Source organism: Aspergillus novofumigatus (genome assembly GCF_002847465.1).
Source record: "Aspergillus novofumigatus IBT 16806 chromosome Unknown P174scaffold_3, whole genome shotgun sequence".
NCBI classification, from domain to species: domain Eukaryota; kingdom Fungi; phylum Ascomycota; class Eurotiomycetes; order Eurotiales; family Aspergillaceae; genus Aspergillus; species Aspergillus novofumigatus.
The window spans coordinates 1,588,453-1,610,980 of record NW_020194276.1 but is presented as its reverse complement, the minus strand read 5'-3'; the positions used below and the strand labels follow the sequence as shown (position 1 = coordinate 1,610,980).

At 50.3% G+C, this 22,528-nt stretch overlaps 8 protein-coding genes across 8 annotated transcripts; 5 read left to right on the top strand and 3 right to left on the bottom strand.

Moving 5' to 3' along the window:
* The first annotated feature begins 283 nt into the window (after positions 1-283).
* On the top strand, positions 284-4,810 carry ncr1 (sphingolipid transporter NCR1). Its single transcript, XM_024826940.1, has 3 exons — positions 284-902; positions 969-4,410; positions 4,480-4,810. Exons 1-3 carry the CDS (start codon positions 627-629, stop codon positions 4,581-4,583), a joined length of 3,822 nt encoding a protein of 1,273 aa, XP_024683949.1. The 5' UTR covers positions 284-626; the 3' UTR covers positions 4,584-4,810.
* Positions 4,811-5,258: 448 nt separating this feature from the next.
* Positions 5,259-9,165, top strand: P174DRAFT_511136 (putative importin beta-4 subunit; the record flags this gene model as incomplete). Its single annotated transcript, XM_024831756.1, has 4 exons — positions 5,259-5,579; positions 5,646-7,971; positions 8,196-8,932; positions 8,987-9,165. Exons 1-4 carry the CDS (start codon positions 5,534-5,536, stop codon positions 9,163-9,165), a joined length of 3,288 nt encoding a protein of 1,095 aa, XP_024683948.1. The 5' UTR covers positions 5,259-5,533.
* A 465-nt stretch (positions 9,166-9,630) lies between these two features.
* Positions 9,631-10,395, bottom strand: P174DRAFT_439966 (uncharacterized protein). The gene is made up of 2 exons (XM_024826939.1): positions 10,319-10,395; positions 9,631-10,264 (listed from the first exon to the last, which is right to left on the bottom strand). Exon 2 carries the CDS (start codon positions 10,244-10,246, stop codon positions 10,085-10,087), a length of 162 nt encoding a protein of 53 aa, XP_024683947.1. The 5' UTR covers positions 10,247-10,264; positions 10,319-10,395; the 3' UTR covers positions 9,631-10,084.
* Positions 10,396-10,968: 573 nt separating this feature from the next.
* Positions 10,969-13,478, top strand: P174DRAFT_449793 (putative C6 transcription factor; the record flags this gene model as incomplete). The annotated part of the gene is made up of 6 exons (XM_024828881.1): positions 10,969-11,061; positions 11,129-11,238; positions 11,297-11,376; positions 11,429-12,075; positions 12,170-12,924; positions 12,989-13,478. The coding sequence occupies 6 exons, from the start codon at positions 10,969-10,971 to the stop codon at positions 13,251-13,253; spliced, it is 1,950 nt and encodes a 649-aa protein (XP_024683946.1). The 3' UTR covers positions 13,254-13,478.
* Positions 13,479-14,324: 846 nt separating this feature from the next.
* med7 (mediator complex subunit MED7) lies at positions 14,325-15,156 on the bottom strand (the record flags this gene model as incomplete). Its single annotated transcript, XM_024822244.1, has 2 exons — positions 14,325-14,840; positions 14,896-15,156. The coding sequence occupies 2 exons, from the start codon at positions 15,154-15,156 to the stop codon at positions 14,325-14,327; spliced, it is 777 nt and encodes a 258-aa protein (XP_024683945.1).
* Positions 15,157-15,384: 228 nt separating this feature from the next.
* Positions 15,385-16,781, top strand: P174DRAFT_511132 (phosphatase PAP2 family protein). The gene is made up of 5 exons (XM_024831755.1): positions 15,385-15,631; positions 15,697-15,790; positions 15,844-16,183; positions 16,238-16,373; positions 16,472-16,781. The coding sequence occupies exons 1-5, from the start codon at positions 15,500-15,502 to the stop codon at positions 16,643-16,645; spliced, it is 876 nt and encodes a 291-aa protein (XP_024683944.1). The 5' UTR covers positions 15,385-15,499; the 3' UTR covers positions 16,646-16,781.
* A 31-nt stretch (positions 16,782-16,812) lies between these two features.
* On the bottom strand, positions 16,813-18,397 carry P174DRAFT_449790 (NAD(P)/FAD-dependent oxidoreductase). The gene is made up of 2 exons (XM_024828880.1): positions 17,076-18,397; positions 16,813-17,013 (listed from the first exon to the last, which is right to left on the bottom strand). Exons 1-2 carry the CDS (start codon positions 18,169-18,171, stop codon positions 16,856-16,858), a joined length of 1,254 nt encoding a protein of 417 aa, XP_024683943.1. The 5' UTR covers positions 18,172-18,397; the 3' UTR covers positions 16,813-16,855.
* A 1,026-nt stretch (positions 18,398-19,423) lies between these two features.
* On the top strand, positions 19,424-22,504 carry optE (small oligopeptide transporter, OPT family; the record flags this gene model as incomplete). The annotated part of the gene is made up of 12 exons (XM_024828879.1): positions 19,424-19,612; positions 19,751-19,987; positions 20,039-20,185; positions 20,235-20,433; positions 20,491-21,005; positions 21,058-21,279; positions 21,333-21,386; positions 21,441-21,522; positions 21,577-21,693; positions 21,747-21,931; positions 21,985-22,035; positions 22,092-22,504. 12 exons carry the CDS (start codon positions 19,424-19,426, stop codon positions 22,323-22,325), a joined length of 2,232 nt encoding a protein of 743 aa, XP_024683942.1. The 3' UTR covers positions 22,326-22,504.
* Positions 22,505-22,528: the final 24 nt, after the last annotated feature.

The following is a 22,528-nucleotide window of genomic DNA, read 5'->3' as shown; positions in this document are numbered from 1 at the left end:
CGAAGTCGACTGCAGAATACCGTCTCAAAAGGTTGGATAAGAATTACCTTCCAGCTAGTCTGGCAAACTAATCGAACACAATCACAGAAATACTCAATCAACACGCAAAGGATTGGATTAATCTACCTGATCATCCGAGGATCGCCGTGCCTGACGTTAGCGCCCGACGAACCCCCATTCTTCATGTGTGGGATGATGGCAGCCTTCTCCGCTTACGTATGTCGGCCAGTGGAGGTCCTCCAACCGCCCCGTTCCTTGATTCCCATATCGTCATCTCCCCATCGCCTCTTCCCCAGGACCCCAGCCTCTCAATAGCTTCGCTGTCCCTTGTCGTTTAGACCATTCAATACTAGCCAGACTAATCTTTGTTTAATTTTTACTTGTATTAGCGCAGCTAATTTCCGGAACTGCATTGTGCTTGTGAATTTATTATATCCTCGCTCGTGACACCACCTTGTCGAGGAGCTGTTGCTTCAAAAGCGTCCGTGTCTTCGGCGAGTTCACCGACAAATCTAGCTTTCCAGCATCTTTCTACACCAACCAATCGTCCTTCTAATGCTCTAATTAAACCGCGAAAAACCTACGTGTTTTGACACCGGAGTCGTTACCAACCCTTTGTCCCGACGATGCGGGGACTGCGCTTTACCCCGATCCTCACGAGTCTCGGCCTGCTGTCGTTCCTTCCTCACACACTTGTCCTTGCTGAAGGAGAAACCAAGGTACACGAAGAGGGCCGCTGCGCGATCCGAGGACATTGCGGAAAAAAGTCGTTCTTTGGCGGAGAGCTGCCATGTCCAGATAACGGTCCTGCAAGGGAGCCCGAGGTATCGGCGAGGAAGAAGCTGGTGAACTTGTGCGGTAGCAAATGGAATGAAGGGCCTGTTTGTTGCGAAGAAGAGCAGGTAAGAATTATTGTCCCGACCAAACCCATTCAAGCGAGACGATTCTCATGTGCTTCTCCTGCCTAGATCGATGCACTCGCCAAGAACCTGAAGCTTGCTGAGGGCATTATTGCATCATGTCCTGCGTGCAAAGACAATTTCTTCAACATCTTCTGTACCTTTACCTGTTCTCCGGACCAGTCTCTATTCATCAATGTCACACAAATCGAGAAGGCCAGCTCCGGAAAGTTACTAGTTACCGAACTTGACAATATCTGGTCCGAAGAATACCAGAGCGGCTTCTATGATAGTTGCAAGAACGTCAAAAATGGTGCTTCTGGTGGCAAAGCCATCGACTTCATCGGTGGCGGCGCGAAGAATTACACACAATTCCTGAAGTTCCTGGGTGACAAGAAGCTGCTTGGCAGTCCTTTCCAGATCAACTACAAAACGGAGCCCCCGTCACCTGATCAGGGCATGAGAGCCTTGCCTATCAAACCGAAGGCTTGCAATGACCCTGACGAGGCATTCCGCTGCTCCTGTGTTGATTGTCCGGAGGTCTGCCCGGAGCTACCGGAGGTGAAAACAGACAAATACTGCCATGTCGGCCTGTTGCCTTGTCTATCCTTCGCGGTCATTCTGATTTACTCCGTATTCTTATTAGCCGTTGTGGCCTTTTCTAGTTACTTCACGTACAGAGAACGGCGTTATCGCAAGCCCGAGAGGGTTCGGCTTTTACAAGACCCATCTCCCGATGACGATGAAGATGAGGGGGACATTGTTCATGCTGCTGGGTCGCTGGAACAACCCTCTGGGGTTTACAAACTGAACTCTATGCTTGACTCGATGTTCAATAGCATTGGGGGTACTTGCGCTCGATTCCCAGCAATCACTATCGTGACTAGCATAGTACTCGTTGGCCTTCTGAGTCTGGGTTGGCTCCGGTTCGTTGTCGAGACAGATCCTGTACGCCTCTGGGTGAGCCCTACGTCGGCAGCAGCGCAAGAAAAGGAGTACTTTGATACCAATTTTGGACCCTTTTACCGAGCGGAGCAGGTATTTGTTGTCAACGAACATGGACCGGTTCTGAGTTATGACACCCTCAGTTGGTGGTTTGATATTGAATCTCAAATTCGTCGAATGATTTCCCCGGGTCGCAGTTTACTACTCGATGACGTCTGCTTTAAACCCACTGGCGACGCGTGTGTGGTTCAGTCAATAACGGGCTATTTCGGTGGCTCAGGATGGAACCTTCACCCGGACACATGGGAAGAGCGGGTTAAGCACTGTGCCAGCTCTCCTGGTGACCCGAGCTGTCTTCCTGACTTTCAACAGCCTCTCAGACCTGAAATGATACTGGGTGGTTACGAAGAGTCGGGCAACGTCCTCGACGCTCAAGCGTTGATTACCACGTGGGTTCTGAACAATCACGCCCAAGGCACGGAGAGCGAGGCCGATGCCATTGACTGGGAGAACAATCTCAAACAGCTGTTATATAACGTTCAAGAAGACGCGAAAGAACGTGGTCTTCGTGTGTCATTCAACACTGAAGTCAGCCTGGAGCAGGAACTCAACAAATCCAGCAACACTGATGCGAAGATTGTCGTCATCAGCTATATCATCATGTTTATCTATGCGTCCCTCGCTCTGGGCTCAGCCACTGTCACCTGGAAGTCTCTCTTGAACAACCCTGCCAATGTCTTTGTGCAGTCGAAATTCACGCTCGGGATCGTGGGAATCTTGATCGTCCTTATGTCCGTGTCTGCGTCGGTAGGACTGTTTTCAGCAGCAGGAATCAGGGTGACCTTGATCATCGCCGAGGTCATTCCCTTCCTTGTATTGGCGGTCGGTGTGGACAACATCTTCCTGATCGTTCATGAATTTGAGCGGATCAATGTCAGTCACCCTGATGAAGAGATTGATGAGCGGGCTGCTCGTGCCGTAGGAAGGATTGGTCCTAGCATTTTCCTATCGGCCCTGACGGAGACGGTCGCCTTTGCGCTCGGTGTGTTTGTGGGCATGCCAGCCGTCAAGAACTTTGCCATCTATGCAGCTGGTGCGGTCTTCATCAATGCCATTCTGCAAATGACGATGTTTGTTTCAGTACTTGCTCTGAATCAAAGGCGGGTGGAGAGTCTTCGCGCAGATTGCATTCCATGCATTACAGTGCGCAAAGCGACTTCATCCGGCATGTTCGAAGAACCCGCGTACAATGACCAGGAGGGCGAAAGTCTGACGCAGCAATTTATTCGCAAAATATATGCAAACTACCTGCTTGACCGCAGGATTAAGGTTGCTGTTGTGATTGTCTTCCTTGGCATATTTACTGCTGGCTTGGCTCTGATCCCGCAAGTGCCTCTCGGATTGGATCAGCGTATCGCCCTTCCGAGCGATTCGTATCTGGTACAGTATTTCAACGATATGGATACTTACTTTCGCACCGGTCCACCAGTCTACTTTGTGACCCGCAACGTCAACGTGACCGAGAGAAAGCACCAGCAGCAGCTCTGCGGACGGTTCACGACCTGCGAAGAATTCTCTTTGTCATTTGTTTTGGAGCAGGAGTCTAAGCGACCGAATGTCTCCTATATCTCGGGATCAGCCGCAAGTTGGATCGACGACTTCTTTTATTGGCTGAATCCCCAGCAAGAATGCTGCAAGGAAAATGGCAAGATTTGCTTTGAGGACCGGACTCCTGCATGGAATATCTCTCTCTACGGCATGCCCACAGGAAACGAATTTATCCACTATCTGGAAAAGTGGATTGAAGCACCCACGGATGCGTCTTGCCCTCTCGGCGGCAAAGCCCCATATAGTAACGCGCTTGTCATTGATTCAAAGCACGTTATGACCAATGCGAGCCATTTCAGAACCAGCCATACCCCGCTGAGGAATCAGGATGACTTTATCAAGGCGTACATCTCAGCCCGTCGCATCGCGGATGGAATCTCCAAAGAACACGGCATAGACGTGTTCCCTTATTCCAAACCATATATCTTCTTCGACCAGTATGTCTCGATTGTGCAGCTCACAGGCACTTTGCTCGGCTGTGCTGTTGCCATTATCTTCGCTATCACGTCAATCATCTTAGGCTCTGTCGCCACCGGTGCAGTAGTAACTGCTACGGTCGTGATGATTGTTGTGGATATTATTGGCTCCATGGCCGTTGCTGGGGTGTCGCTCAATGCCGTTTCGTTAGTCAACTTGGTTATTTGCGTCGGCATCGGTGTCGAGTTCTGCGCCCATATTGCTCGAGCATTCATGTTCCCTTCGCGCACAATAATGGACAAGACGCCCACCAAGTTCAGGGGCAAAGATGCACGAGCCTGGACTGCGTTGGTCAATGTGGGTGGCAGTGTCTTCAGTGGCATTACTATCACCAAGTTACTCGGGGTTTGTGTGCTGGCATTCACCCGCAGCAAGATCTTTGAAATCTACTATTTCCGTGTCTGGCTGGCATTGGTCATCTTTGCCGCTACCCATGCCCTCATCTTCCTGCCCGTGGTGCTCAGTTATTTTGGTGGCGAAGGTAGGTTTATTCTGGTCGTGTCTTTTGAATCGATCTCCCCAAATTCCTGCTTATCTAACTATAATGTAGGTTATGCCGACCCTGGATCCGACGGTGGTTTGGAAGAAAGCCTTGCATCCAGGGGTTATCGCGCCCTGCTTGTTGACGAAGACTACGACTCTGAAGAATTCTAGCGATGCTATACATGATGCCAGTGCCTATATTTCGCTTGATTTCACGTATGGATGATGCTGGCTTACCTATTGTTTTGTACTATGCACATTTTGCTCCCTTATTTGGAATCCATGCCATGTCCCTTGAGGAATATTGACGCATCTTTCGGGCAAGAGATGGAGTATAGTATTATGCGGGGTTGGTTCACAATTCTTGACTTTTGCTATTCAATTTTTTTTTTTTTTTTGATACCTCTTGCTCGTTCCTCGTTTCTCGTACTTCCAGCCTGAAACACTAGAGTATCATGCAACTATATACTGGTAGCTGATAGAGGATAGTTGGAAGAGTGCTATGATGTGACATGATAATAATATAACAGTCAATCACAACATTTACTGGCATTGTTCTCTGTGCCATCGACCTTAAGCAGACAGACAACGCACAACCTTCTGTATCAAGACCATCATGGAAATGTGAACCCCATTCAGATTCTATTGGTCTTTGGTTGGGCAGCGAGCCTGTTACTCTACCCACTTGGTACTTCCTACCTGTCTACTAAGTGCTCTTTTTGATGTTGTGCATCCACTGTTTATGAGTAAACCAGTGCGGCACAGAGCACGTGATAGAGAATGCCGCTAGCCTGAAGAAAGTAAAAGCGGAGGGACCAGGAGAAAAATTATCCAAACAACCCACCCCTTAGTGAGAACTTTTTTTTTTTCTCTCTCTCTTATCTTCTCCTCCTCCTGAGTGTCCCTCATCTCTCCTTTCTCTTTACTCCTCATTCCTTTTCTTGGTGTTTCTATCCTTTCTTTTGTTTCTGTGATACCCCCTTGAGCTGTTTGTCTCACGTGCAGGCAGCTCAATTAGTCGTACGAGGATCCCTTCTTGCTATTAAAGAAGGGTTGGGACACCCCACTTTTGAGAGGTGTACATATTTTTTTCCCACAAAAGTTCTATTCATATTTCCATCATGGATCAGCAAAGATTCCTGCAGCAGCTTCAGATTGTTCTGAACCGTGAGTAATGTTCACCCGGCGAGTTGCTATAGAAAGAAAGCTGTGATGCTGACGAGAACACGATAGCTGCCCAGGGCAACGTTAAGGAAGCAACCGGTATCCTCCAGCGGGAGTTCTACAACAAGCCTGAATCTCTCGTTCTCCTTATTCAGATCGCCACCGGTCATGAGGATCCCAATCTGAGGCAGCTGGCCGCTGTCGAGACTCGCTCGTTGGTCAACAAGCACTGGGTTTCGGTCCATGCTGCCCAGAAGCCTCAGATTCGTGAGCAGCTGCTGCGCTCCACGATGAGCGAGGGCTCCTCACTCGTCCGTCACTCTATTGCCCGGATCATCTCTGCTGTCGCTCGGGTCGACCTGAACGATGGCGAGTGGGCCGAGCTGCCCAATTTCCTGGTCCAGGCTGGTAACAGTGGCAACAAGGATGAGCGTGGCGTGGCTATCTACATTCTGTTTACCATTCTGGAGACTCTCGGCGAGAGCCTCGAGGAGAAGTTCTCTGATCTCTTCGCCCTGTTCAGCAAGACCATCCGTGACCCTGAGAGCGAGGAGGTCCGCATCAACACCCTTCTCGCCCTGAGCAAGCTTGCCATGCACCTTGACTCCGAGGAGGATGTTGGTCCCGTCAAGGCCTTCCAGGATATCGTTCCCTCCATGGTCGCTGTTCTGAAGGACTCGATCGACCAGAAGCAGGAGGACCGTGTTATGCAGGCCTTTGAGGTCTTCCAGACTCTCCTTGGCTGTGACCCTGCTCTCCTTACTGTCCACCTTAAGGACCTTGTTATCTTCATGAACGAGCTTGCTGCCAACACCGAGGTCGACGAGGATACTCGTACTCAGGCCATTAGCTTCCTCATGCAGTGCGTTCAGTACCGTAAGCTCAAGATCCAGGGCATGCGTATTGGCGAGCAGCTCACCCGCACCGCTCTGCACATTGTCACTGAGCTCGGTGACACTTCCTCGGACGATGACGATATCACTCCCGCCCGGTCCGCTCTTGGCCTGCTTGATATGCTCGCCCAGAGTCTACCTCCCAGCCAAGTTGTTGTGCCCCTTCTTCACGCTCTGGGCCAGTACTTCAACAACAGCAACCCTGACTACCGCCGGGCCGGTATCATGGCTCTTGGAATGTGTGTGGAGGGCGCTCCCGATTTCATCAGCACTCAGATGAAGGACATCTTCCCCATGGTTCTGCAGCTGCTCGCTGATCCCGAACCCAAGGTCCGCCAAGCCTCCTTGCACGCGGTGGCTCGTCTTGCCGATGATCTCGCTGAAGATCTGAGTGCTGAGCACGAAAGGCTCATGCCTCTCCTCTTCAAGAACTTGGCCAGCGCTATGCAGGAGTACAAGGGTGAGGAGGATGGCCCCACTATTGATATCATGAAGGCCGGTATCAGCGCCATTGATGCCGTTGTTGATGGCTTGGACGAGAAGGACGTCGCGCCTTACCAGGGCGAGCTCGTTCCCATCCTGCACAAGCTCTTCAAGCACCCCGACTTCAGAATCAAGGGACTGACTGCCGGAGCTCTGGGCTCCCTTGCCTCCTCCGCCGGCGAGTCTTTCCTCCCCCACTTCGACGAGTCCATGCACCTCCTGCAGGAGTTTGCCACCGTCAAGGATAGTGAGGAGGAATTGGACCTGCGCGCTAGTGTCACCGACGCTATGGGTGAAATGTCCGCTGCCGCCGGTGCCGAGCGTTACCAGCCCTACGTCGAGCCCCTCATGCGCGCCACCGAGGAGGCACTTCACCTCGACCACTCCCGTCTCAAGGAGAGCACCTACATCTTCTGGGGAGCCATGTCCAAGGTTTATGGAGAGCACTTCGCTCCCTTCCTTGATGGTGTGGTCAAGGGCCTTTTCGCTTGCATTGAGCAGGACGAGACTGACCTGGATGTATCTCTTGGTGAGGCCGCCAAGGATCTTGTTGGCCAAGAGGTGATTATCGCTGGCCGCAAGGTCAAGGTTGCCAGTGCCGACGATGATGACGAACCCGTTGGAGAGGATGGCGGTATCGAGGACGTTGATCTCGATGACGAGGATGCTTGGGACGACATTACCGCCACCACACCCTTGTCCCTGGAGAAGGAAATCGCCGTTGAGGTCATTGGTGATCTCGTCACGCACACCAAGAGCGCCTACCTGCCTTACTTCGAGAAGACCATTGAGCAGGTCCTGCCTCTGGCTGAGCACCCTTACGAGGGTGTTCGCCGCAGCACCATCAGCACTCTGCACCGCTCGTACGCGATGCTCTTCGCTATTGCCGAAGAGACCGGTCAGATGACTAAGTGGAAGCCTGGTCTGCCTCTGCAGGTCGAGCCCGCCAAGGAGGTCAAGAAGTTTGGCGAGATTCTGATGACCGCTACCATCAAGATGTGGACTGAAGAAGATGATCGGTATGTATATCCTCTTTCTTTTCTTTCTGCATATTACACGATGGCTGCTTTGCATAAGCATGCCGATGCCAATGATGAACACACTCGTTTACCCAGCTCACTCAGACTCGCAAAATGCGTGCGTGAAGTGAAACACGATTCTTTCCAACGAAACCTGAGGCCTTGATTCACTGCTCTTAATGTTTTCATGTCAATTTTTGATTGGTATTAACCATTTGACATAGGGCTACTGTCGCCGATATCAACCGTAACATGGCAGAGAACCTGCGCTACTGCGGTCCTTCTCTGATTGCCAACGAGACCACTCTGCACAACGTCATCCAGATGGTCACCGACATCATCACTAAGAAGCACCCTAGCCAGCTCGAGTTTGGCCCCGAAGAGGAGTCTCTCGAGGCCGGTGAGGAGACTTCTGAGTTCGATTGGGTTGTTGTCGACACTGCCCTTGACGTTGTTTCCGGTCTCGCTGCCGCTCTGGGCGAGAGCTTCGCCGAACTCTGGAAGGTATTCGAGAAGACCATCCTGCGCTACGCCGGTAGCACTGAGGCTCTGGAGCGTGCCACCGCCGTTGGTGTCCTTGCCGAGTGCATCAACGGTATGGGCGCTGGTGTCACTCAGTTCACTCGTCCTTTCCTGAAGCTCCTCATCCACCGCCTGGGTGATGAGGATCCTCAGACCAAGTCCAATGCTGCCTATGCTGTTGGCCGTCTTGTCGAGCACTCCACCGCAGACGCTGAGATCGTCAAGGAGTACCCTACCATCCTTTCCCGGTTGGAGTCGTGTCTGCAGATGAAGGTCTCTCGCCTTCAGGACAACGCTACTGGCTGTCTCAGCCGTATGATCCTCAAGCACCGTGAGGCCATCCCTCTCAAGGAGGTTCTCCCCGTCCTCGTCTCCATCCTCCCCCTGAAGAACGATTACGAGGAGAACGAGCCCCTGTACCGCATGATCTGCCAGCTGTGTATGTGATCCCGCCTCATTCGGAGCGAGAAGAACGTTACTGACTAGCTTGTAGACAAGTGGGAAGACCCTAACATCCGGGAACTCACCCCGCAGTTCCTGCCCATCTTCCAGTCTGTCCTTTGTGGCGATTCGGACCAGCTTGAGGACGAGCGCCGTGCCGAGCTCATCGAGCTCGTCAAGTGGCTGAACCAGATGCAGCCCGGCGTTGCCCCCTGGGTTGAGCAGCTGTAATCACCTTGCACGACATCTGAATATTTAACGGCTTGATGACTTCACAACGAAACATACCGAATACTTAATGAATAGAGCCTACGCCACAAAAGCAGGACATTATGGATGACTTAGACGATACCCCGGAGCACATTGAGGGTTCGCGCCCTCATTGTTTCCAAATGATGAGACCCTGAGCAGAAAAGAAAATCAATTAGACACTATGGTTTGGGTACGTGCGATGATTTATGAATTGAGGGGGGGGAAAAGTTTGTCTGTAAATATCGTTGGACTTGAAAGAAAGATCTAATGCCTGGTTAGAGGACTATTTACCTGGCCATCCTCATCCGCTATTCTTTACTTATCGTAGAGCATCTGGGTAGACTGGTCCAGCTCTCATCTGAACCGGTACCTCCTTCGTACTTTGCACTAGTGTGCCAATGACGTGTGTGGTGGGGCAGAATAAGGTAGCGATCTGCAAGATGAAGAAGGGCATCAACAAGTGACACGATCGGGTGCTGGACCATGAGCAAAGCTACTTCGATGGGTTCGACCTGGTCTACGCATGGAGGTCGGTTATCTCAACGGTCGGTAAGGTAGCGACGAAATCGTTGGTCGGGCCTGTTGCTTGGGAATCATTGGGTTGATAGACAGTGTTAATTACTCCTTGTAGTACGGAGTAAAGTTCATCTGATTGAATCTTTATTTAGTACCGAAATTTAGCTGCCTGTCAGAAGTATTTATTCCTGACTTCCTCAACTCCCAGACGGACTCTCAGGCTTTGTTACGATACTGATCTCACTCCTTCCTCTCTTCAGCTAAACCGTCACATAACAACAGTAAGCGAATCTGAATCCTCTTCACATTGTGAAATTTACTTCCAGAATCATCAACAGCTGCGCTCGTATTTACTGACTTTACTGGCGACGTCATAGCAAGTCTATCCCATCCACTGCAAAATGGCCGCCTCATCCTTCTCCTCACCCATCAACTGGACCCTTCCGTCCTCTGCCTCCGGGTCGTCCATCAAGAAACCCATCAAGACCGTCTCGAAACCGTGCTTTGGATGTGACTGTGGGGATGAAGAGTGTGATTGCTGCATTTGCACGGTGATGTAGATGTATAGTATTCTCTGATGAGTTATGGATGATGGTCGTTTCCTGATCGCAGACAGGGTTTTGGCTGAATGGTCATTATGACAAACTTACGGAGATGCGCGTTTTTATTCTCTACCTTTTATGATATCCCGGTTTGAGGGTGTTGAGTTCTCTGGTTCGATATCGGACTATGGTTTAATCAGAGAAGTTCAGGGTTCTGGAACTACCTTGTTATGATCCCTATCTATTCCTGCTTTATCTATCCCTTGAGAATCGTTGTTGATTGATGTGATCTGGATACTGGGACAGTCGGCATCGTGAAGATATATTTAGTACACGCCATCATGTCTGTGCGGAGGATCGGTCAAGCAATGGCCAGATTACTGTAGATTCTGCTAAATTCCCGCTTACTTTCATTCAAACATCTCTATTTGCCTTCCTCATTGTTTCCTTCATTAGTACCCAGTATACTTCACTCGATACAGAGTAAACAAACGACATCATCAACAAATTGGTGATAAAGCGGTGATACTCTATTCCGGCCCGAGCCTTTGTCAGCGGGATTCGGAGTATTTTATCTTTATCGCCTCCGCCGTTCTATTAGTTTGTCACTAACAACGCTGACGGCTCGTCCGGGACTTGGCTTTTATGCTTAATTTTAAAGAAATACTGGCTCTAACGTGCGCACATAGAGCCCAGAGGCTCATCTCAGATGAACCCTCCTATCATGTCAGATGCGGGGCCTGAGGAGGAGGATCGTGGAGCCCCGTCCTCTCGGAGGCGAACTGCGAGGGCTTGCGATTCATGTTACAAGAGGAAGGTAGTACTACTTACTTTCGGAGAAAGCGGAACCGTCTCCGCTGAGTATTGACTGATGGTGAATGTAGATCAAATGTGATGCTGCTGCACCGCAATGTAATTGGTGCAGTCACCATAATATTCCTTGCACCTTTGATCGGGTCATTCGGAGAAAGCGAAAAGAGAACAGTGAACCCGCGTATGTAGAGAAAAATTTTGATATGCGTCTGAGCTTCCATAGCTGAATATCGCTCTAGGCAACAGAAAAGCTCCCGTTTGGCGGAGCGAATAAGCAGGATAGAGAAGCTTCTGTCGGAGAGCCTACTGAAAGAATCTGGTGTGCACCCCTTCTACCCCTCAATAAGTCATATTGAAACTTACCCTGACAGGTGCCAATCTGTCACCGAGCAGTGGCAGCTCAGACCTTGATTTCTCACGACATCCCTCACCTCCAAGCCAGCCTCAGGTGTCGTCCTCTTCCGTGACGCTCCATTTCGCCGGCCGGGAGCTAGGCGTCATCAGTTTGATGACAAGGATCCCATTCCTGCTTCCTGAGGGCCGACAGTGGATTCAAGCACGTACAGGACGACAGATTTCCGAGGATAAACTCAACAGTTATTCCCGGCCACCGTGGGAGAGACAGCGCGCCTTAAGCTCAAACCGGTATTTGACGAGCATGCTGCCTCAGAGGATGCTTGAACTTCCCGATCGACATGCGGTTGAAGTACACTTTGACATATTCCGCACGACTCTAATGCAACGAGTGTTTCCGATTGTGGATCCTGTTCTATTTCCTGACACCATCAAGGCCGCGTACTCGCAATCGAGTCTAAGCGCCACACGAGCAGACGTCAGGGCCTGTATTCTATCATTTCTTGCCTTTAGTTCTATTCTCCAAGTTCCGGAATACAAGGATAGACCGCTTGGCCTTCCGCCGATCGACAGCGAGGGACTTGCCCTCAAGGCTCAATGTCTAATCCCGCAGGTTCTCCGGGAGGATGCAGGCTTAGAGGGTCTGCAGGCGCTTATCATTATGGTGAGTCGTCATGCTGGCCTGGCATCTTGCAAATTGCTGTGCAAGCTGCGTGGCTTTAATGTATCGTTCTTCAACAGAGCTGACAAATTCACAGGCGCTCTTCGAACTAGTCACTGGTAATCTGTGTACAGCAAACTACTACGTCTCTGTTGCGGCACGGATAGTATATATGCTAGGAGGCCATGCCTATCCCGGCCCCATGAACTCGTTCTCAGAATCCCCTGCCGAGCACCTCGAGCAGAGAAAGAAAAGGCACCTCAGGAACCTATTCTGGCTTTGCTATACGATCGAGAAGGATGTGGCCCTTCGCACAGGACAACCACAGGTCCTCACCGACGAAAATTGCGACCTGACGCTGCCCCCTGGTTATGTAGAGCAACTGTACAGCAGCTTGGGCATTCACCATCATTCCCGAGAACTGCCGGACCATCCGATGTTCCCAGTGGATCTACGCCTGAGCATCATCAAATCTCGAGCCTATAGCGCTCTATACTCGTTCCGAGGGCTCCAGAAGACAGACGCAGAGCTACTGAAGGAGATTCGCGAACTGGACGACGAGCTGGAAAGGTGGAGGATGTCCGTCCCGCCGGAATGGAGACCTACTCTGTCTTTCTCCCACGAGACCCCGGATCCAAACGTCAGTATGCATTCCGTCATGCTACGGCTGAACTACCACCTCTGCATGACAATCATCCACCAGGCCAGCAGTCGATGCAAATCGTGGGTTCAGGGACAGGGCGGAATGATCGAAGGAGTAAGTTCGAGCCTGGCTCTCTCTGTCGAAGCGAGCCGCTCCACATTACTCTACCTCGAGTCGGCGGAGCATGTTCTCGTTGACGGCGTTTTCTGGTGAGTCGTCCCTAATCTTTCGGGGTTTCATGGAGTCTTGTGAATGCTGGCTAATTCGACCAAGGACCCTCATCTTCTACCCTATGTCGGCTCTGATCGCAATTTTCTGCAACGTCCTGCAGAATCCCTCTGACCCGCAAGCCACGAAGGATCTGGCGTTGCTTCGGACAGCAACCTCCATCATGGAACGGGTCTTCTTGCGCCAATTGATGTCCATAGACGAGGTCGTCCACATAAAGATGGTTGCGGATTTCGTGACGGAGCTGTACACGCTCGCAGCGTGCGCTGTTGAGAAAGCGTGGAAGGAGCGTGCGGGACAGGGCTCTTGACTCGTTTATATCTGGTTGAATAGACTTGCGATAGATACTACTTGTGCTGGCCCACAAGGACTTGATAGATTATGGTGGAGCGGGCATTTTATGATGATTCTACTCGGCTTATCATGGACATGGGTTAAAAGCTACGTGATTTTGAAGGAAAAAAAGAGACGAGACTGGTCATGTGCAGGCTAGCCAGCTACAATCCGCAGGAAATAGTTCTAAATATGCGAGACCACTTGATCGGAAAGATATCGATGTTTGTATTGTATTCGCTCCATTGCCAATTGAATAAAAATCAGGAAACCTGAACCAACCAACATTAGCAACTGATCAACATCAAGCAGTGAGATTGAGTGGTGTAGACAACAAGCTTTCGCAAGCTTCATTTCAGATTATAATGCACAGATGGAATCAAGAAGTACTTTGCACTTTCATATGGGGTTGAAACAAAGAGATTGGCATATTCATCATTTGAGATCATGAATAAATAAATAAAGGAAGGCTTACCGAATGGTAAAAACCAGTAGTTGCTTGACCAATTTTGAGCAATTAGCATAACATTTGACCAACAGCTCTACATCCATGAAATAAAACTGCGATCTCCCAATGCTGGCCAAGATGCAATAGTTTAAAGAGGTGGAAATGTTTGGTGAGATTCCGCGGGACGATCTTAAAGCTCGCGAAATTAGTGTGCCACGTGATCACAGGAAGAACTATTTCCCGAAACACAGCAGGGAGATGCATAGTAGCTTAGAATGGTAGCACGCAATCCGCAAATTACCGCCTCCACTCTTGGGGTATTCGCATTAAGATGACGTTTCCCATGGCTGGTCTCGAGCTGCACCATTGGGTGGTCGAAACTGTCTGCATTGGCGCTCAATTGGCAATCGCAGAGCCTACTCCGTACATTCGCGCGTTGATCAGAGTTGACGGGTTTCCCGAGCATCAAGCACGCGCTAGGCAGTAGTGTAGAATACCGGAGAAGTAGACTCTCAAAGCGAGCCGGAGAAAGCTGTGTAGCTGCTCTGGACCATTCCAAGTACCATATGCCGAAGAAAGATGATAGAGCGACTGTCGGCCTCAATCCGTTCCATCCAGAAGGTCCCAAACAAGTCGAGAGCTGTTGGCATCCTGATCGCCAGTAGTAGGCTTTGTCTTATCGTTTTCGACCGACTTAGAGGCAGAATCTACGTCGATTCCCTGAGCTTTCAGCTGCTCCAGAAAACCGTTGATCTCGGCGTGCATCTTATCCATTTGTTGTATCTCTTCTCGGCTCCGATTGAGCTGCTCCTCCATCATCATAATCAGGGACTCTCGCGCTTGGTGTGGTCGATAGAGGTTGAGAAGGTGGTGGGCGTTGATAAAGAGGTTTCGCAGGTCCTCTACCTTTGATTGGAATTGCTCTGGGGCTATCGAGAGGATACCGACAAATTCGAGGAAGTTTAGTAGTAGGGACTTGCTGATTTTCAAAAGATAGTATGCATGGTTGAACGGGCGAGATGGATGCGACGGCTTTTCGGCGTCCGTCTCGGTTGGAGTGGAGGGATAGAGCTGTTCAATACCCTGCTCTTGCAAAGATGGCAGAGTCGTAGATAGCTGAAATTCGCTGTAAGTAACAAACAGTTGAGCGCCTTATATGTAGTGAACCTACACTTTGTAATTCTCCAAAGACGCTGTATTGTCCCGACGTCGGTATCTGCGGGGGCACTAGGAAACGCAGCTCTGGTGGAAGTTGGAGAGCACGCAATTCAGCAGGGGTCCACTTCTTCTTTCGCGGTTTCCCGTCTTCGCCCTTCGAGGCCTCTTTTTTGATCTCCTCCAGTCTTTTGAGATTGTCCGGTGTGAAGTGTTTCCAGAGAGGAGGCGGCGGAGCGAAGGCCGTGAGCGGTCTTGGTTGTCCAGCTTCAGCCATGAGGATTGCCAAACGCTGAATGAACTTCTTAAAGTAAATAAAGGCAAGGCTCAAAACTCCTGAAGCGTGTTGAAATCAACCTCAGCAACTTGCGGTGCCAGAAAGCTGGGTTGTGGTCATTGAAGAGGATGCGGAGATTCGAGCGAGGTGGAAGTGGCCCGTGCTTAAGCGCTGACGACAGCACCACCAGATTGCTCGTGTGCCTTGAACAACCGACTGGCGCTGTCTCGAAGTATTCACCTATCACTACCTCCCCGTTATTTCTCCTTCGTCAATGCGCAGTTTGACATGTCCGGGTGCCTTTTATTCTTATGAGTAATATACTCGATCGAACATCGCGGAGATGCCTCGCAATGGCATGGATACTGGGCCGAAGCCGACTGTAATGCCAGACGCTCTGGCTCGCTTTTGCCAACGTTCATATCCAGCCGTGGACTATATCGCTTTAGCATGTTTAGCAGGGATATGGGTTATGGTAATCCCTTGCTGTATCTGAGGTTGATATACGGTTGCGTTACTGACGGCTCTCATGGTCCGCAGATCCAACTTTTCGTGGACCCATTCCATCGCATGTTTTCTCTCGATAATAGATCTATCCAGTATCCGTTTGCCATCGTAGAAAGAGTCCCTATGGGTGAGCATGCCCGGAGTCTAACACCGGTTTGTCGTATGCTCATGCATTGCCAGTATGGTCCATTATCTATGCCGGAGTCGTCCCACTCCTGATCCTGCTTTGCTGGGCGGCCATTTTCCGCCCCAAACCATACCAGGTTCAGGTCACCATTCTCGGGCTGCTTGTCGCGCTTATGTTGACGTCCCTGATTACGGACATCATCAAGAATGCGGTTGGAAGACCTCGACCCGATCTTATCTCGCGGTGTATGCCGAAGAAGGGCACTCCGGCCAACACCTTGGTGGCCTGGACGGTCTGTACGCAGTCGAACAACCATATACTCCAGGAGGGATGGAGAAGTTTCCCGAGTGGTCACAGCAGCTTTTCTTTCAGCGGGCTAGGATACTTATCAATGTCAGCTTTGGTCACAAGATCGTTGGTAAGCTACCAATGCTAACACGGATGTAGGTTCTTCTCTGGACAACTGCATGTATTCCGCCCTAGAGCTGATCTCTGGCGCTGCATTCTGGCTTTAATACCGATGTTGTGCGCGCTGATGATCGCAATCTCTCGCCTTGAGGACTACCGGCATGATGTTTACGACGTGACCTGCGGGTCTATCCTTGGCCTGATTATCGCTCATTTCTCCTATCGACGCTACTACCCCCGTTGCGGTCTGTTGCCTGTGATGTCCCACACGAGGCTTATGAAATCGTCGGTCCAAATGGCTTCTCTAAATTGCCAAGCGATGAGGAACAACAGATCCCAGAACGAGGGCTAGACTCACGCGGCTGGGAAACCCAAACATATCAGCTGGAGGATCTGCCGTCTCATCACGATCGGTTGCACCATCCCTCCTCGACTACTCCTGCATAAAAAATGGAATAATGGCACCACAAACCTTTCCTTACGAATGGTTTACTCGCAAGCATGCATACCCTGGTGGTATGTGCACATGTACGATGACTACTTGCATATATGTAGAATAGCGTTATGAATTTTTGGAGCAGACTTGCTACCTCACTTATAACTTGGAAATATCTCTATATTGTACATTTGTCCACTCCTTGACGTCGTGGAAATCCATTACTCTGTTGGGACCCCGAATCTCCCCAGAGTATCTTTCCAGTTGCGATTGGCAGCAACCTCTGGGTTCCATTTGATCAGTTCGTGGATCTTTTGAGGAACCTTGCCTTCCATAGCATCGACGATGAGATTGCCAATTGAAGGCAGATATTTAAATCCTGAAAACAATCAATTGGTCAGCTCTTGCCGCGCTTAACATCTCTTGATGTGAAAGTCTTACCTCTGCCGGAAGCGCCGCAGCCCAGGACAAGCGAATGGTATTGAGGATGGCGATCGATCAAGAACTCGCGGTTGGCAGTGTCGGCGCACCAGCAAATCCTGGCGAAACTGAATGGACGGTCTGCAAGCTGTGGCATTGTCTCTTTAAGCAAAGCTCTAACCCTCGTCTCGGCTTCTTTAGGAATCTGAGTCTTTTCAAAAGGAATGCTCATCACTGTTCCGTCGGCAGATTGCACCATATTTGTATATCCCGGATGTTCGTCGCAGATCTTAATCTCGCCACGCTCCTCGTCTGGCTCAAAGAAGAAACCCCTCTCGATATTGAAGATAACCGGAATGTTCTTGTAAAGAGCCCGCTCTTCAGGCTTCAGAGCGATATGAACCAGCGTCCATGCCGTTGGACGGAGCTGATTCTTGAAGTCGAGGAACTGACCGGCGCTGGCGCCGGCGCAGAGAAATGTGCGCTCTGCACGCCAGATCTTGCCGTCCGCCGTAACGGCACCTTTGACATCATTATTTTCAAATATTAGAGTGACTACCCTGCCCTGAGGAGTGCCTGTCACGAACTTCACGCCCATTCTCTGAGCCTCCCTTGCAGCAGCCACGAGCGCATTGCGAGCATGGGCCCAACCAGCTCCTGAACGCGCAAAGTAGCCCTTCCAGCCGGGGAATTCTCCCTGAAGAACACCCTCAGGAGCCAATTTGCGGAATTGCTCCGGCCGTGTCAGTTCCACGAGGTTGGGGTCTTCACCGGGCCTGACACGGACCCCAAGGCGGTCCAAGCCTTCCTGAGAGCAGGCGGACATGAGCAATCCAGTATCGTGGTAGTATGGTTTGAAGAGGGGGTCGTTCTTCCAGCCATTGAACGCCTCTTCAGCCAGAATCTCGTTAATCTCGATTTCGTCCTTGTTGTTGCTGTATTGGCCTGAGGAAATGACTTTGTTCACGTCATTTCCAGCCGAGATGGCCGAAGGAACAGGGTAGGGATCTAGAACGGTCACATTTGTGTATCCTCTGCGTGCCAGATGGAGAGCGGTCGATGTGCCCCAGGTGCCTGCACCCACGATCAAAAGGGAAGATGACTTGGTCACTGCCATGACGTTGTCCTGGTGAGTATGAAAACGAGATATTGAGGAATTCAGGAACACTATGAAAGTCAAAGGAACAACTTGTTGTGTTGATCAGACCAGTCGCAGAATGAGAGTGTCAGACACCATGACGGTCAGCTTTATACGCCCGATAGGAAGATCATGCCATGAACATTGAATAGTTGATCTGTCGCAAGTATTCAAACTACGTGCAGGAAGGTCCACCCGAAGTATCTGCTGTCTTGGAGACAATATCGCTCTTTATCGGGTGTCTTAAGTTGCCTGGCTCTGACCGTGTGAACCACATCTTAATGCATTACCCAATCACATTGAATACGTGGATTTCCCCGCGTGCAGTGTCCGGTGACTCCAAAATGACTCCACTCTGACTTGATAACTCGGATTAACTCCTCAGTGCAATTAAGTAAACGATTCAGCTGTCTTTAGCCTGAATCAATCGAACCCGAGGTCGGCGATGGTTATCGCTATTATTCGCTTATCCGCCGTTTTGGCGTCGGATTACGACCGAGAATGGTATCTTGCTCCACCCAGGTCCTCCATCGCATAGCGATTGTGGTTGGAATTGGTCGACAAGCATGAATGACTGATAGGACTGTCTTATACAACATCTAAATAGAGATAACAATGGCTCTCATTCCTGACTGTTCGCATCAGCCCGTTGAACCCCTATCTATGGTCATCGAACCTTGTGAATGGACAACATAAGCATGCGCCAATAATGATAGGGCCTAGACAAGCCTACCAAGTGTTTAGCATGCGCCGGCTGATAACCTTGGCCAACATCCCGGCAAATGGCGTCTTGGTCTCTCGCTTGGACCTTACCTGACTTTCTGATTCCTCGTGAATGGTCGGTGGCGTCGATCTCAGTTTTGATGGCACCTAATCAATCACCAGCAATCTCGGAGCTTCTGGCGTCTGTCGCTTCTTTTCCCCACACTACGGTTCATGCCGACGCGATCAACGCCTTCGGATAGTTCTGGGGTAGGACCTTCCGTCTACCAGTGTTTCTATCTTTTCTCTATCAAGGTTGGGGTTCCCCTCACTTCGGCCGCGATAGAGCATCCTTGATTGATAACTATCGGAAAAATTGACGAGACGGGCCATGGTATAAAGATGCACAGAATGGCCACCATTGAGGTCGAACATTCTCATCGAGGAACCTCATCCTTTTCTCTCTCCCTCATCATTGTGCTTTCGCAGAGGACAGCATCTTGCGGTATCACTGTAGGATCCAGCTGCTATGGCTCCAATTCAGTCACAGGGTGCCGATGTGGAAGTTTGCCCTGGAGACCCAACATTGCGCGATGATGGCGTCTCTAAGAAGCCAATAACGGCCGAAGAGGCAATGGAGATTGCCATCGGAGAAAGCAGTACAGTCGAGTATACGGTCGATTCGGATAACTCGCCCTATTTGGAAGTCCGGGCTAATGTGCCCAACACCGATGATCCTACGCTACCTATCAACACATTTCGGATGTGGTTCCTGGGGTCGTATTCACCTTGGTAAGCGTAGTTCTTTATTAGCTATCGATTTACGCTGTCCCTACTGACCGAGGTATCGATGCAGATCGGTACGGGTGTCAACCAATTCTTCTCCATGCGATATCCGAGCGTGACTATCACGTCACTCGTAGCGCAGCTGGTCAGCTACCCTGTAGGGTGCTTTTTCGCAAAGGCGTTGCCGATTATGAAGATTCGTCTCTTCAATCGGTGGGATCTGGTCATCAATCCTGATCACCATTTCAACATCAAAGAGCATGCTGTGATCACCATTATGTCGAATCTCAGTTTCAATCAGTCATGGGTGAGTGACTACCGAACTTGAAGCAAAGGGAGCGGCTCTGACAAAGAGTAGGCGAGCGCTATCATTCAAGCACAAAAAGTCTTCCTCAATATGCCGACCCCAGTTGGTTACCAGATCTTGCTTGCTCTGTCTATGCAGCTGTTTGGCCTTGGCCTGGCTGGACTATCATATCGATATATTATTGAGCCTCCGCAGATGGTATGCGGTGTACTCATCACAAGGAGAGAAAGGAGCTAACCACCTACAGATCTGGCCTTCCACGTTAGCGAATGCTGCACTGTTTCAGACACTTCATAGCGGTGCCAATCCGATCGCTGACGGATGGAGGATCTCTCGTTATCGCTTTTTCTTGTATGTCTTCATTGGGAGCTTCTGCTGGTATTGGCTACCTGGCTATATTTTCACCGGACTAAGCACATTCGCTTTCATTTGCTGGGCCTCTCCGAGTACGTCGTCCATTTATCTCAAAAGAGCTGAATGCTTTCTAACAAGTTGTTCCGCAGACAACAAAGTGCTTAACAATCTCTTCGGAATGACAACCGGACTTGGATATCTTCCCACAACCTTTGACTGGAGTCAAATTGCTTACAATACCTCCCCCTTGGTCATGCCGTTCTGGGCGCAGGCAAACGTGTTCGCCGGCTGGTTCTGCGTATATGCAGTGATTGCTCCAATTCTCTACTACACCAACACATGGTTCACTGCATATCTCCCTCTGACCGGATCTGATGCGTACGACAATACTGGCAATGTCTACAATTCGAGCCGAATTCTGGATGCGAGCGGCACCATTGACGAGGCCAAGTATCGCGAGTACAGCCCGATCTTTCTGCCTGTGACCTTTGCCTTGAGCTATGGACTCGGTTTTGCTGTCCTCAGCTGTCTGATCTCTCACGTCTTGCTGTACCATAGCAAGGATATCCTTAGCACATTCAAGGGAGAAAACAAGAAGGATATCCACGCAAGACTGCTCTCCCGCTACCCCGATGTTCCATGGTGGTGGTTCGGAATCCTGACTGTAAGTTCAAGCGTTTCAGCAATCTTCCCTGGCAAAGGCTGACACCCGACAGGTCATCGTCGTGGCGGTAGCAATCATGACTCAGTATGTCTGGCATACAGGGCTTCCATTCTGGGGCCTCTTTATCACCCTTGCCCTTGCGGCAATCTATGTGATACCCGTCGGAACCGTCTATGCCGTTGCCAATCTGAACAGTAATGTTCTGACCGTACTGGGAGAGATCATCTCGGGTTATACGCTGAAAGGAAAGCCCCTTGTGCTTCTTATCTTTAAGGTAAACCGCAACACAACGTTCGTCATGACCAGCAGTCGCTTATGGTTCCTCAGTTCTACGCATACACCGGATTGAGTCAAGCAATGTACTATGGTGCAGATATGAAGGTTTGTCCTCTCGAACTCCACGTCTGAAATACTCCGCTAATATACTGCCTACAGCTCGGATTGTACATGAAGATCCCGCGTCGAACATTATTTGTTGCCCAGCTCGTCGCTTGTATACTTGGAACTCTAACCCAGAGTGAGTTTCACACACGAGTGTTGCTATACGCTTGCTGACGACCTTTTCTCCCAGATGGTGTTCTCATATGGATGCTTGGCAACGTGAAGGATGTATGCTCAAGTGATCAGCCTGACAACTTTACCTGCCCGCAAGGCCGAGTCAATTACAACAGTGCAATTTTCTGGGGTGGTATGTCTTTGCCGATCTTTTATCTCCAGTCGCGAACTGACAGGTTTATTCAGCCATTGGGCCCGCGCGACTATATAACATCGGCCAGAGGTACTCTGGTCTTTTGCACATGTTTTGGATAGGAGCATCCCTTCCCATCATTACATACTTTATCCGGAAGAGATTCCCTAAGTCACGGTTCATCGACGCAATCCACTGGCCGATCTTCTTTGCAGGCACTGGAAATCTGCCACCGGCGGTATGGATATGTCTCCTAGATACGGTCCTTGTTAGCTGACTCATATGAACTAGACCGGCATCAATTATACAACTGCTTTCGCAGTCAGTTTCATCTTCAATAAGGTGAGCTTTCCGCGCTCTAGACAAGATGCCAATCCCGAAGTACTAACGGCTGGCAGGTCATCAAAGGCCGCAGGCCGCACTGGTGGGCCAAGTACAACTACGTGTTGTCCGCTGCTCTCGACTCTGGCGTCGCTGTTGCCGCAATTCTGATATTCTTCGCGCTGATCTTTCCCGGAGTCAGCTTGAGTTGGTGGGGAAATACGGTCAACAGCGGGACAGTTGACGCAAAGGGAACGCCCTGGAGAGAATTGGGTGTGAATGAGACGTTTGGCGAGAGGACTTGGTCGTGAGCGTTATGATGCATATCAATGATTTATGTCCTATTTAAGAGGTTCGCGATGTCTGCTGAAAACAACATTTGCCGAAAATGTATGTATATGCCTCAGGCATACTGAATCCCCGCGGGGTGATAATCGCGTGTTCTCATTGGTGGATGCCCCTGTCGAAGCGGATTCTTCCATCCTTATCGATCCATCCAGAAATAATGACTCCA